General features: G+C 48.0%; 1 protein-coding gene across 13 annotated transcripts in view; it reads left to right on the top strand.

The window, feature by feature from the left end:
- GAS2 (growth arrest specific 2) overlaps positions 1-15357 on the top strand; it is a 97112-nt gene that overhangs the window by 76101 nt on the left and 5654 nt on the right. For all 13 annotated transcript variants that reach the window (XM_085880633.1, XM_085880627.1, XM_085880629.1 and 10 more), the window contains 2 exons: positions 9167-9395; positions 12223-12330. In XM_085880633.1, coding sequence (XP_085736759.1) covers positions 9167-9395; positions 12223-12330 — 337 coding nt within the window. The remainder of the gene's footprint in view (positions 1-9166; positions 9396-12222; positions 12331-15357) is intronic.

The raw sequence follows: 15357 nt of genomic DNA, 5'->3' as shown, positions 1-15357 counted from the left end.
AGCTTACTGGAAATGGGACACTGATTCAGTGGCACAGCTGTGCTCCCAACAATAAGGCAACCAGCAGCCATAGGCTGCATACAAAATAATAATATTGACCTTCAATATGGCTGCCCAGTGAGTTTCTTTTGCTCACTATCATCATCTGAGGTGTATATGTATGTATATATATATATATATATATATATATATATATATATATATATATATATATATATATATATATATATATATATATATATATACATATATATATATATATATATATATATATATATATATATATATATATATATATATATATATATATATATATATATATATCGTTGTGGTTGACCAAATTCGCAAACCACCATTCAGGTCCCTTAGGTGAGATATCTCGGTAAGTATATGTGTAGTTAGGCCCAAACCCGTTGTCTAGAGGGAATAAATGTCATTCATGCGTGCTGCGACTCTTCAGGATAGCCGTTTTTCTTTTACTATCTTTATTTTGGACCAACCGCCATTATTACCACCACCAACCACGTCTCAACAGCCATCACAACAACAACCACCAACCACAACGCCGCTTCACCACAACCGCCACGACCTTTACCGTCACAACTCGCCACCATCGCATCACCGTCATCTCGCGCCACTCGTGGGCACCGATGCTGGACTCGTGTAGAACGCGCACCGAGCAGCGTGTTCAAAAGCATCGCGGACTTTCCGCAGAAAAACGGATCAAAAACGACTCACGCCCACTTTTGTTCCGTCCAATCGGTGAGCGAGGGGCGATTTGGCCCCGCCTCCAGGGCGTTGGAGGGCGGTCGCTATATGCAAATTCATGGATCAAAAAGCATTCACGCCCACTTTTTCTCAGGCCAATGGGGAGCGAGGTGAAAGGTCGGAGGCAGAGGGTCAAAGATGAGGGAGCGAAGCCACGGGGCTTATAAAAACGACTGCGTTCGTCAGTCGAGTGGAGTCCAGTGGAAGTTGAGAGGAGTTCAGTTCGCAGGAGGAAGAGTTGAGTTGGAAGCGGAGGAAGAGTTCAGTGCAGTTGGGAGTTCGCGGAGTCAGAATGAAGAGGACGGAGCTGTGGAGAGGCGGCGGCGGCGAAGGCGGACGAGGGGTGCTCGTGTCGGATTCGGGGAACTGAGGAGAGAGAAAGGCCGGCGGCGCGACCGAGGTCGTGGTGGAGACGCTCGTCGCGGGACCTGCGATTTTGGTGAAATCCTCCTTTCCCCGAGCATCAGCAACCCCCTCCTGTTTCCCCCCGCGCTGAGATAGTGCGACAAAAGGGGGCCCCCTTCCCACCCCCTACCAGACACTGTCCGCGAGGCCCGCGGAGTTGAGGCACCACCGCCGCTCCGCGTCTCATCATCAGACGGGTAGGCCCGACACGGTCTCGGCCCCAGGCCCGCCTACCTCCTCATCCTGGAGGGTGGTTCTCTTTTCTTTTGCTTTGGGAATATGTGTTGTCGGCGCCGTCTGTGAAGTAAAATTGTATAAGTGTTGCCGTGTGCTTGCGTAGTCGGTATTAGATCTGCATTGTCGCATTTGCTTTTTGTCTTCTTCTTTTCTATGTGCGTTTGGTGGAATTGTATATGTGTGCTTCCCGTGTGCCGCGAAATAAATGTGCTTTTGGTGGAATTGTATATGTGTGCTTTCCGTTCATCGCGAAATAAATGTGCTTATTATTGAACTGTTTTCCCGCTTCGCTTCGTCATTTCTTTCATTGAATCCCCATCTTGCTTCACGTAAAGGGTTGGTCCTGGGCAAAGACGCCCGATAATTAATCGAACCGTCGAGGCCGACGAATAACACCGCTCGGTTATCCCGATAGTACGGAACGGGTCGCTTCAGTGGCCCGTGTCCGAAGTCAACCTGCGGCGAGGTGCGATCGCCCGGTCTACCCTCCGTGTGGGTACTTAGGTAGGTCGAATTTGGCGAGCAACCCTATCCCACGCGGGGGCCGATTGGCTCGATCGCGGTGAGACCGAAAGGTCCACCCGTGACTGGTTCCCGGCGTTAGTCCGAGAGGGTCACGACTGGATTGTCCGTCCGGTGGGCGACGTGCCGCGATTCGAGTTACGTGGCCGTTCGCACGCCGGCGGGCGCGAATCCGCGACAATATATATATATATATATATATATATATATATATATATATATATATATATATATATATATATATATATATATATATATATATATATATATACATATATATATATATATATACATATATATATATACATATCTATATATATATATATATACATACATATACACACACATATATATTGCTATTCTCGGAACCGCATGCATCCAACAGATAGTGGTCCCAAGACAGTCATTCCATTACTAGCCGAAACCCCGTCGCAGACGAATTCCGTTCCATGAGTCCAATATGACAACCAGTGGCGGCTGTTGTAAGAGCTGGATCCCAGTCGATGTACTCCATGAACTTACCTAATGAGGCCTACAAAACGTCCTTTTACACGACATTTTTGGTGTACACTACTCCTTGTGAAGAAGTCCCCTGATTTGTGCACGTGTCTACTTTGACGTACAAACACCGTATCAAAACTTCTCAGGTCACAGTACCGAGAAAAACGTGATGCGACCGCAAGGAGGAGCACAAAATTGGTCCTTCAGTATAAATATAGAGAAGATACATGTTTTGTGTTGCATTTTTTTGTGTCAAATTCACATTCTGAGGTAGTCAGCATGTGCAGAAGAGGGTTTTACATTGCAGACGCTATTTTTGAGGAGTGGAATTGCACCTCTCAGCGGTGACGGTCTGTCGACGACAGACGTAATGATGTCATGACGTCCTTATGCCTCTCAGCGGTGACATCACACGTTGCCATGTAAACGAATGTAAAACGGAAAGTGTTTATTCTACTTCAGAGTTGAAGTTTGACTATTGTCACTATGTGCGACGCACTCTTACAGGTACGAAGTTTCTTTCAGTCCAGGTCACAGTACCGAGAAAAACGTGATGCAACCGCTAGGAGGAGCACAAAATTGGTCCTTCATTATTAATATATAGATTACACGTGTAGATAGTCCGTTTCCTTTTGTTTAGTGGGACAACAAGGAGTGCGTTGCGATGATCTCATAGCTAGGGTTGCTTAAATCATTTTCTCCTTCATCCCTACTTTTCTTTTCGTCTAATTATTCCTGAGGTAAATCAGCCACGTGCCCCTTCGCTGTGAGGTGGGGCTTCATGGAGGCCAGCATGTGCGGTGCCGCTGTGAGGGAACTGCTGCACAGAGATCCTCATTCCCGGGCGAGCCCTGGGCCCGGCGTGTGCGACGAGTCGTGTAGTCTGCTTGGCAGTGCGGGATTATTTACTCGGGCTTCCGATGGTCTGGGGAGGATTGCCGGTTGCATTAACCAGAGAGTTGGTGTCAAAGCCACCCAATGCTCGCCTGTTTATACATTTATCGTTTTTAAAAGACTCGTCTAATAATTAATATTTTTTATAAAGCATTGCAGTGAAGTCTGATCCAAATAATTTTAAAGCAATCTATGTATTTGTAATTTGTAATTTGTATATTGTAAACTGCTGGCTGCAGTGGATTCTCCACGGATGGTGAACGTCTTCTCGTCTCTCCGGCCAGCGAAGCTGCGATGGAGCCGGGGAATGTACATTGCGAGTCACATTGGCACGCGCGGAACGAGCGTGTTGATTGACGCTGGTTGAACGCCAGAGCGGGCAGGCGGGACCCTCGACCGTTCGCCCGGGCACGGTCCAGGGGTTTTTGCGGGACGGTTCGCATGCCAATTTCGGTGTGGGCGATTTGTGTCATATCGTGGGGTCAGAGCGAAATATGTTCGCTGTCTGGGATGGCCTTGCTGGAAACGAAGTGAAGCGTGTTCCGGCCCAAGTTAGCGGGCCACGTGAGGGATCGGGGCCAATCGGAGCGCCCGATTCAGGTGATGACGTTTCGATTCGGGGTGGCCCCTCCCCCTGCGCTGCAGGTCCTACAAAGGTCGTAGCAGTCCCTCTGCCTTGCTCTTTCTCTTTCTCCGCCTCTCTCCCGCTCTCGCCTCGCCTCGTCGACACCGCCACGATCCTCCTCCTGCTGCCTAGACTCCGCAACCTCGTCTCTGCCCACACGACGTCAACCCCACTCGCCAACCTGGTCCCGCCTACCAGTCCATCCTCGCACTCTGGACTCCTCCCCTTCTCCACTCAAGCTCCTCCTTCACGAACACGGTCTCCACACGCGCGGCTAAAGCCAGGGACGACGTGCCCACTGTCAGGTACTGCACCACAGAGAATCCCCCCCTCGTCCCCCCCCGAAACGTATTGGTGGCGCGTCGTGCTATCAAGCACAAAGGTACCAAGATCATAGCCTCGACTTCTTTCCCTTCCTGTTGCAAAACTTTCTCTTCATCGGGTTGTGTGTGTGTGTGTGTGTGTGTGTGTGTGTGTGTGTGTGTGTGTGTGTGTGTGTGTGTGTGTGTGTGTGTGTGTGTGTGTGTGTGTGTGTGTGTGTGTGTGTGGTGTCCTGGCGCCTGTCTGCTTAAGTAAGGCTGCAGAAGATCGTTATCATTATTATTTTTATTAATTTCACATTAAGTCTGCTCTGTGTCCCATTTTGTCAGTTGCCTGTTTATCTGCTGCACCACACCTCTCTCCCCTATCTCTGCACAACACACCCCAATAAATCCTTATCGTGCCACATACCTTTCCTCACCCACTGTAAATAAATTATCATTAGGAATGTTCCCTGCTCGTTTTTGTCTTTTCTTCCATTGATCCAGCATTGTCCAAATCCGAGCTTAGCCAGGACTTTATTCCCAACAATCTGTTCCTTTTAGCCAGTAAGTCCTTGGCAGTGTTGCTCGGCTGCATCTGATCCGGTAAAGTGATCCGGTCCGGAAGAGTGATCCGGTTCGGACAAGGCATACCGAGGGCGTGTTCCCCGGTAATTAAACTACGTGATTAATTAGGTAACCCGATTAACCCATAGACGGGAGGACCCCAGGTCACGCAGTTGAGTTATTGGCGTCAACGGTCGGTTGAGCGACCCGCCGCGTCACGGAATTATCCGTGTGCGACGGCCTACAATTCCGGGGAGTCTGGTGGAAACCGAGATAGCTTTCCCCACCTCGTGGTCTTCTCACCCGACCCCCGGCCCGCAACAATGTTGTTGCGGTTCTCGTAACCGCATGCATACAACTGATAGGTGTCCTCAGATAGTTATCCTATTATTGTATGTGTAGAAAGTTCCCAACCTTTTGTCTAGCAGGACAGCAGGGAGTGCGTTGCGATGGGCTATTAGTTAGGTTATCAAATCATTTTTCCCCTCTATCCCACTTCCCACTCTTCCTCTTTTCACTTCTGAGGTAAATCTGCCTCGCTTACCCCTCGTCTCGCTTACCACAGCATGACAATCCATGGTGCCTTCTGCCTCGCTTGCTCCCCTGGTCTCGCTGGCCACAGTGTGACGATCCACGTTGCCTTCTGCCTCGCTTGCTCCCCTGGTCTCGCTTACCACAGCATACCACCATCTACCCAGTCTCGTTTTCTGGGCAAGAAGGCAGACGTGGGTGGTGAGTCACGTACGCTTTGCACCCAGGTGGGCGGAGTGTACCAGCGTCTGGCCGATGCCCGGCCCAGGAAGGCGGACCAAGCGAGGGGTCAGAGCCAGTCGGAATGCCCAACTCGGATGATAATGTCGGAGTCGCTCCCTGAACCTCGGATCTTTAAAGCATGGAGAAATCCTCCGTGTAGAAGAAGGAGGAATGGAGGAGGAATTGAGGAGAATTGTGGAATTGAAGGAGGAGTGAAGTGTGTGTTCCTGCTACTTGTCTCCGACCACACGGCGTCGACCAAGCGTCCTGCCTATTGCTCCACCCTCGCCCTCTGGACTAACAGATAGTGGTCCCAAGACAGTTATTCCATTATTATACGTGTCGATACTTGCTTTCCTTTTGTTTCGTGGGACAACAAGGAGTGCGTTGCGATGATCTCAGAGCTGGGGTTGCTTAAATCATTTTCTCCTTCATCTCTACTCTTCTTTTCGTCTGATTATTCCTGAGGTAAATCAGCCACGTGCCCCTTCGCTGTAAGGTGGGGCATCATGGAGGCTTGCACATGTGGTGCCGCTGTGAGGGAACTGCTGCACAGAGACACACAACTGCTGCACACTGTGCGGCGAGTCATGTAGTGTGCTTGGCAGTGCGGGATTATTGACTCTTCTCCACTCAAGCTCCTCTGACAGACACGATCTCGACACGTGCGGCTGTGGCCCGAACTACACAACCATTGCCGGGTACCGCACCATGGAGCATCCCTTCCCCCGAAATGCTCAGGTACCGAAAAACTATAACCTCAACTCCCTTCCTCCCTGGCTGCAAAAGTCCTTTTCTTTTCATTGGGTTTTCTTTGTCTGAGTATGTTGGCACCTGTCTGTCAAGTAAGCCTGGAGAAGATCTTTTGTTTTTACTGTGAAGATTCTCACGTCAAGTCTGCACTGTGTCTGCTTTGGTAAGTTGCTTGTATAATTGTCGCACCCCCCACACCCCTCTCATCTTTCCCTGCGTTATACACCCAATAAACCTTTGTTCTGCCACATGCTTTTCCTCGCTTATTGTAAATAAATAATTGTTGGAGAAATGTTCCCAGCTCGCCTTTGTCTTTTCCCTCATTGGTCCAGCATGGTTCGGATCCAGGTTTAGCCGGGTCTTTATTCCCAATGGTCCATTCCATCTGGCCGGTACGTCCTTGGCAGTGTTGCTCGGCTGCATCCGATCCGGAAAGGTGATCCAATCCAGTAGAGTGATCCGGTTCGGACAAGGCGTACCGAGGGCATGGTTCCCCGGTGGTTAAACCACGTGGTTAATTAGGTAACCCGATTCCATAGACGGGAGGACCCTAGGTCACGCCATTGATTTATTGGCATCCACGGTCGGTTAAGCGACCCACCGTGTCATGCAATTATCCGTGAGCAGCGGCCTACAATTCCGGGGAGTCTGGTGGGAATCGACGTAGCTTCCCCCACCTTGTGGTCTTCTCACCTGACCCTGCCGGCCTGCAACAAAATATATATATATATATATATATATATATATATATATATATATATATATATATATATATATATATATATATATATATATATATATATATATATATATTTCCCACCCGTTTCCAGTAAGCTGGAACTCATTTTGCCAACATAGGAAGGCTGATGGCAGGCTGAGTCAACTTGACTGGTGGTATTTTGACGTTTGCACGTGGTCCATGCTTAAGAGCCGCATTGGTATGCATTGCTGTCGACGCTATCGGTGATGATTTGCCAATAAGTGATGAAACCGGTCCGGTAGCTGACGGAGTGTATAGCATTGGGATTGTCTTGTGTGTACCATGTGTGAACGTCTTTATAGTTGATGAGAAACTGGAGAGGGTTCGAAACAGCGTTACCACTTACCTTGTGTAAGGCTTCTTGGATTGCTTTATGCAGCTACTTTGGCTGGAGGAGTGTGGGAGGGGTCAAATATATGTATGTATGTGTATATATATGTATATGTGTATATATATATATATGTGTATATATATGTATATGTGTATATATATATATATATATATATGTATATGTGTATATATATATATATATATATATATATATATATATATATATATATATATATATATATATATATATAATACACACACACGTGTGTATGTGTTTGCATTATAAAAACTTTAACAACTTTTTATCGGACGTGTTTCTGTAAAACCCTTCTTTGTTTCCTTCTCCCTCAATTCAAGTTCCGCCATGATTTTCAAATTGTGTACACAACATTATAAATTCTCTAAATCTCCACCAAGACGCATTCTCCTGTTTAGGCAAGTTTGGAGATCAAGAGAGTTCGAGTGTTTGGTTTCGAAGCAGCTGCTCTGTCGACACAAAGTCTCAAATAAATTTAAAACCTGGAGGGTTCAGCATTGCAAAAACTGGCACTATTTGCATTTTAATCATGCATCCCTGCACAAACAGGGAAACGGTCAGGCTTCGTCTTGCCCAAAAGATGCTGTTACACCCCTGCACAACAAATGGCTTGTTAACACCACGACCAATATTCTGAAACCTGCAGTGAGTTCTTATCAATACAGTGCAGTGATAATGAAACTGGAAGAGCTGGTGTTTTATAACTCTTTGGGCCTGAAAAATCTGATGCAATCGTCCTGAAAACTCCTTCCCTTTGAGGATAGTCTGCTGTCCTCGTTGATGGGAACATGTTCGATGAACATAACTTCATCTTTGTCCTCAAATTGGGCAACATTAGTCTGAGCATACCCTGTAAATGAATGAGATATCCATTTGTGTTCCCAAATGGAGCAGATATAAGTCTGCTGTTAGTTGATGACCATGAAATCGGTTTTTGGCTTTTTGATCTCTCGCGATGGTGACTCCATCATGTGGCTCATCAAGTCCTAAGCAGATATATGTATACTTATGTGGGCACTTGGTGTGCCACTTCCAGTCCCTCTTACTTCTGTCAGTCCAGCTATGCTGATTGATAGTCATTCCAGTTCCTTGGACATGAGCGAAGCTGCTCCAGTGACTAGCATGGCCTAAGCCTGGCTGGCTTTCTAGACGCGCACAAGCATAGTCGGCTGGTGAGACTGCCACCTTCTTCAAGGGAGGATGTCCTTACCCTGGTCTCCCATGAATACTCTGTCGGATGTTCATCCAGAAATACTGAGCCCCATTAGCGTGGTTCCTCAACGAACCAGTTTCCGGTCTGCACCACGAGGAGGTGAGATTGATTTGTGTGTCCACAGTAAATCAGCAAGTTCTGTAAGTGGCTGGCTGACCCCAACATTGCTGGCAATAATTCCAGGACAGGGACACACCTTGCAGACACTGGAATGAGGCAACGTAAGTGGCACAAGACAGGCTAACCTAGAGTTCCCTCATTACTGTGGCTACATGATAGCAGTGACATGTCAGATGTGATGAGCATAACTGCGTGGCAGTAAGTGAATGCCTCTTGTATTACGCGGTCGCAACACCCCACCTTGATAAATCGTGAAAACTCTGACCAAAACTAGGTGCCCATTTGTTCCTTTGGCAATGAGATCGGGTAATTTATATAATTATCGTACCTTCTAAATCTGAAGAAAGCAAATTTTTACAACATGCTGCCATCGTGACAGATATGGCATCGAACCCCCGGGCCTCGTGAAGCTCGAGAAAGAGATTGAGCAGGAAGAGGCAAGCACGGTGTTGCTGCCCACTTCCGAGGACTCAACGACATCCTCTGAGCCCACACCACCACCATCACCCATCGCACAGACAGCAGTACCAGTGGTGGTTAGCACACCTACTCCATCCAAACCTGCCAAGGACCGCAAGCAGTGCCAGAACAAAGCATTGGATACCGCTGTAAGTTCTTTGCTGAAGCTTCACCATTTTCAAGCACCATTCACCATGTTTGTCCATTGTCAACAAATGTCATTGTAATTTAAGTAAAGGTACACTGATGTCGGCGGATTTCTCTGTCCTGCGTGTGATCCATATACAATGCCCGAAAGCTCTGCATCCTCAGCATAATTATGTAGACAAAGAATTGGGTAATCATCATGCCTTTTCGATTAACTTTTTGTGATGGACCATATTGGTGAGATGAACTTTGTCCATTCATTTCAGTTCTTCGTTAATTATTCACCACTGCAGCCAAGGAGGAAACGGATGTAACCCAACATGACGATCAGATCATTGCAATGTTCTACTTTTTGCCAGTGCCACAGCTTGGAGTATATCGTCCTTTGTTTGGCACTCATTTTTCATGTGAACGACCTCCAGGAGGTGAATGAAGATGTCCACTCATCCTCTCGATATAAAGGATTCCTTTTGTGCTAAAATTCATGACTAGTCTACAAACATTTCAGGGGAGAACCAATTTTGTGTATGTCGTTACTCTATCGCAGGCGATTCAAATTCAAATGAAGGCCGCAGAAAATTGTATTTTGTTCAGTGTGCTGGCGATAACTCGCCACCTATTTACGTAAGACACCATATTATCTTTGACGTCCACCAACGACCGTGAGTGCTGACAAATGGCTCCTATGGCCGAACGTCCTTCCAATGAATGGCGCACACGTTGATGCTTCACCCTGCACACGACACAACAGGTGGACGGCTTGGAACTGGATTGAGGTTCAAACCCAGGCGAGACGGCTCAAAAGCGAGTGGGCATACCTCAAAGCTATCCTGCCCGCCCCGCCCCATATAATATAATAATTAGGTAAAACGAAATCATTTTCCTTTACAAACTAGAACGGCACTCGGTTTTGCCTCGCACGCTCATTCTGAACAATAATACCATCATGAACTGATCACACTGCTATTATGGCCCATATACCTGTATCATCCATCTATGCACCCTATTATGTCACATACGTTGTTCATATATATGATCTGCGTAGCTTTATTTATTGATTTATTGATTTATTGATTAAGACATTTAACAACCACTTTTGTACACATTAATGCGAAATTGCATCAATGAAGGTGAATATAATTTTTTTTTGAAACCATATTCCCCATGGCTCGTCGATCACATGTATGAAGGTTTGCATCGATCTGTTCAGCGGTTCTGGAAAATATTTACTTATTTATTTAACGTTGTTATTTTCAATCCAAAATGGCCACCGAGCCACGTGACCAATGACACCATAAATTTAATTCTTCACTCACATCAGGTAGTAGATCACATTATTTTTCAGATTTTTCGGATGAAGATTTTCATTAAACCAATTATGGCTGGAATACCACTTCACCGATGATGTCATTGCTATCACCCTATATACCCCATGGGGAGTTGATGACATATGCCAAGTTTCAAATTTTTTTTTGTTGATGAGCGGTTTTGGAGAAGATGTCCAAACATTCTCCTTTAATCCAATACTGTATATCGATTGGACAAGCGGTTGCAGATTATTATTTTTTTTTAATCTAAAATATGTAGATGTGGACACAGACACAGGCAGACAGACATACAGGGGCATTTCAATATTCTTGGAATCCCTTTTTGGTGAGACTGTTTTTAAGCTTAGTTTGAAAAAACAAACTTTGATGTGTCTTTCACTCAAATGAGTATCTCTCTTATTGGAACATTTGGAATGTGACGCATGTGATTTGCACACAATAATCCATGAGGCTTCGATGACGATAAGGATAAAGGGAAGTTTTCTGGATGCTGCCCCAAATCAAGATTCCTTTTAAAATCCAGCTTTGTGATGAGAACGCCATGAAAATGCTCTGAATGTCATTCATTAAGGTTCATCCATCCATCCATTGGGACCATACTCTGCGCAGAGCGTTGGTGCTGCCTAAGCAGCCTCCTTGGCTTTTGGGCACAATCCTGGACGGGTCGCCACTCCGACACAGGATGCCAGCAAGCTGGCGCTCATTTTGCCAACCTCGGAAGGATGAAAGGCAGAGTCAACCCCACCTGGTATTAATTCAACAGCCGAGTGAGATTTGAACTCAGGATCCCAGGATCTCAAGCCCACCACCCTATCCATGAAGCTGACACCAGGCATATTGCGGTCACGCCGAAGCGAAGCAAACCAACTGTTTCGATGTATGTTTGTGGAGACTGATTTGTCCAAAGATAAACTTCCTTAGCATTGATCTTTTGTAAGATGAATTGCTTAAGTTTATTGATGTTCCTGAAATAGTGTTGAAAACCAAGTTGCCGACGGTCTGCATCCATGTTATCAACCTTGTTACAACCCTTAACTTGCTTTTGGTGGTTTTTGCAGAAAACTTAATTTACCTTGTGTGTGGTCGTCCGCGATTCTGGTGGAAATGCTTCTGCTCCTCCTTTGCCGTGGGTTATCATTTAAGCTTTGGAATAATCGACCAAGCCTGGCATGAATAAGTCATGGTTGGAGCCGACCATTACGGAGACCTTCAGCAAAGGAAAATCGATAGAAAGAGCTGCCGGCCATTGGTATTGTCAAGAATTTGCTGCATGGCTGTTAAACTCATTCCAGCTGAGAAATTAGGGAGAAAATAGTTAATAGCATCTTAATTGCACCGGTGCTCTGGTGTCGGTTCAGCACCGTATTTTAAATGCAAGGGTCTTGTATTGTGGGTGGTGGTGTTACAATGGGTGAGTACATTGAATGTGGACCTTCATATGGTTTTGCATCTGTTTGTGTGACCCTTCTGTCTCGGTTCTTCGTCTTGCTTTGCCCATCAGATCCGGCGGATTTCAGAAAAGCTCCCTTGCAGTTGCCAGCACAAGTTTCAGATTGAATTCTGCTCTGCCGGCCGCTACCGTTTCGGAGATAAAATAGTCTTTGTGCGGGTAAGTGGATGAACCAAGGTCCGTAAGCCCCTCAGATGAAATGCTTTGTTTGTTTTTTTTACCACCTTGATATTCATGTTAACACAGCATGATGCAGGTATTTGTAGATATAGCTGAATGAATCACAGGACCCTCAAATTGATTTGAACTTTCCAAAAAGCATACTTTCAGAGTTGCAACTACATCATTTCAGATAATTACACCAAAATATATATATTTTTTTTAATTTAACTTGAACACTATGTGAAACTGCTTTTGACTACATTGTCTGAAGCATCACCACCAGCTCAATGCACCGCCTGAAGCAATGCCGCTACCTAATTTTACAGCCTCAATAACCTCTTGTAGCTAATTATACCATCTGAAGTACCACCGCAAACTTGCTGCACTGCAGTTAGCAAACGACTCTCACCTGAAGCGCCACTGCTTGCTCGCTCCACCACCTGTATCCACTACGCTGTCTAAATATACTGCCTGAAGAACCCCTGCAAGCTAACGAGACCATCTGAAGCACCTCCGCCAGCTTACTACACTGCCTGAAGCACTGCTGCGAGCTCACTACACTGCCTGAAGCACTGCTTCTAGCTCACTACACTGCCTGAAGCACTGCTGCAAGCTCACTTCACTGCCTGAAGCATTGCTGCAAGCTCACTTCACTGCCTGAAGCATTGCTGCTAGCTCACTACACTGCCTGAAGCATTGCTGCTGGTTCACGACACTGCCTGAAGCATTGCTGCTGGCTCACTACACTGCCTGAAGCACTGCTGCTGGCTCACTACACTGCCTAAATCACTGCTGCTGGCTCACTACACTGCCTGAAGCACTGCTGCTGGCTCACTGCACTGCCTGAAGCACTGCTGCTGGCTCAGTACACTGCCTGAAGCACTGCTGCTAGCTCACTTCACTGCCTAAAGCACTGCTGCTGGCTCACCACACTGCCTGAAGCACTGCTGCTGGCTCACCGCACTGCCTGAAGCACTGCTACGAGCTCAATCCACTGCCTGAAGCACTGCTACTGGCTCACTACACTGCCTGAAGCACTGCTGCTGGCTCACTACACTGCCTGAAGCACTGCTGCTGGCTCACTTCACTGCCTGAAGCACTGCTGCTAGCTCACTTCACTGCCTAAAGCACTGCTGCTGGCTCACCACACTGCCTGAAGCACTGCTGCTGGCTCACTGCACTGCCTGAAGCACTGCTGCTGGCTCACTACACTGCCTGAAGCACTGCTGCTGGCTCACTTCACTGCCTGAAGCACTGCTGCTGGCTCACTGCACTGCCTGAAGCACTGCTGCTGGCTCAGTACACTGCCTGAAGCACTGCTGCTAGCTCACTTCACTGCCTAAAGCACTGCTGCTGGCTCACCACACTGCCTGAAGCACTGCTGCTGGCTCACCGCACTGCCTGAAGCACTGCTACGAGCTCAATCCACTGCCTGAAGCACTGCTACTGGCTCACTACACTGCCTGAAGCACTGCTGCTGGCTCACTACACTGCCTGAAGCACTGCTGCTGGCTCACTTCACTGCCTGAAGCACTGCTGCTAGCTCACTTCACTGCCTAAAGCACTGCTGCTGGCTCACCACACTGCCTGAAGCACTGCTGCTGGCTCACTGCACTGCCTGAAGCACTGCTGCTGGCTCACTACACTGCCTGAAGCACTGCTGCTGGCTCACTTCACTGCCTGAAGCACTGCTGCTGGCTCACTTCACTGCCTGAAGCACTGCTGCTGGCTCACTTCACTGCCTGAAGCACTGCTGCTGGCTCACCACACTGCCTGAAGCACTGCTGCTGGCTCACTGCACTGCCTGAAGCACTGCTGCTGGCTCACTGCACTGCCTGAAGCACTGCTGCTGGCTCACTGCACTGCCTGAAGCACTGCTACTAGCTCACTACACTGCCTGAAGCACTGCTGCTGGCTCACTGCACTGCCTGAAGCACTGCTGCTGGCTCACGACACTGCCTGAAGCACTGCTGCTGGCTCACTTCACTGCCTGAAGCACTGCTGCTGGCTCACTACACTGCCTGAAGCACTGCTGCTGGCTCACGACACTGCCTGAAGCACTGCTGCTGGCTCACTTCACTGCCTGAAGCACTGCTGCTGGCTCACTACACTGCCTGAAGCACTGCTGCTGGCTCACTACACTGCCTGAAGCACTGCTGCTGGCTCACTTCACTGCCTGAAGCACTGTTGGTAGCTCACTTCACTGCCGAAAGCACTGCTGCTGGCTCACAGCACTGCCTGAAGCACTGCTGCTGGCTCACTACACTGCCTGAAGCACTGCTGCTGGCTCACTACACTGCCTGAAGCACTGCTGCTGGCTCACTACACTGCCTGAAGCACTGCTGTTGGCTCACTTCACTGCCTAAAGCACTGCTGCTGGCTCACTATACTGCCTGAAGCACTGCTGCTGGCTCACTTCACTGCCTGAAGCACTGCTGGTAGCTCACTTCACTGCCTAAAGCACTGCTGCTGGCTCACCACACTGCCTGAAGCACTGCTGCTGGCTCACTACACTGCCTGAAGCACTGCTGCTGGCTCACTACACTGCCTGAAGCACTGCTGCTGGCTCACTTCACTGCCTGAAGCACTGCTGCTGGCTCACTACACTGCCTGAAGCACTGCTGCTGGCTCACTACACTGCCTGAAGCACTGCTGCTGGCTCACCACACTGCCTGAAGCACTGCTGCTGGCTCACCGCACTGCCTGAAGCACTGCTACGAGCTCACTCCACTGCCTGAAGCACTGCTACTAGCTCACTACACTGCCTGAAGCACTGCTGCTGGCTCACTACACTGCCTGAAGCACTGCTGCTGGCTCACTACACTGCCTGAAGCACTGCTGCTGGCTCACTACACTGCCTGAAGCACTGCTGCTGGCTCACTTCACTGCCTGAAGCACTGCATCTGGCTCACTTCACTGCCTAAAGCACTGCTGCTGGCTCACCACACTGCCTGAAGCACTGCTGCTGGCTCACTGCACTGCCTGAAGCACTGCTACGAGCTCACTCCACTGCCTGAAGCACTG

Source organism: Eptatretus burgeri, chromosome 5 (assembly GCF_056783735.1).
Source record: "Eptatretus burgeri isolate ZD-2024b chromosome 5, Ebu_testis_v1, whole genome shotgun sequence".
Taxonomy (NCBI): domain Eukaryota; kingdom Metazoa; phylum Chordata; class Myxini; order Myxiniformes; family Myxinidae; genus Eptatretus; species Eptatretus burgeri.
This window is presented reverse-complemented; position numbering and strand designations above follow the sequence as displayed.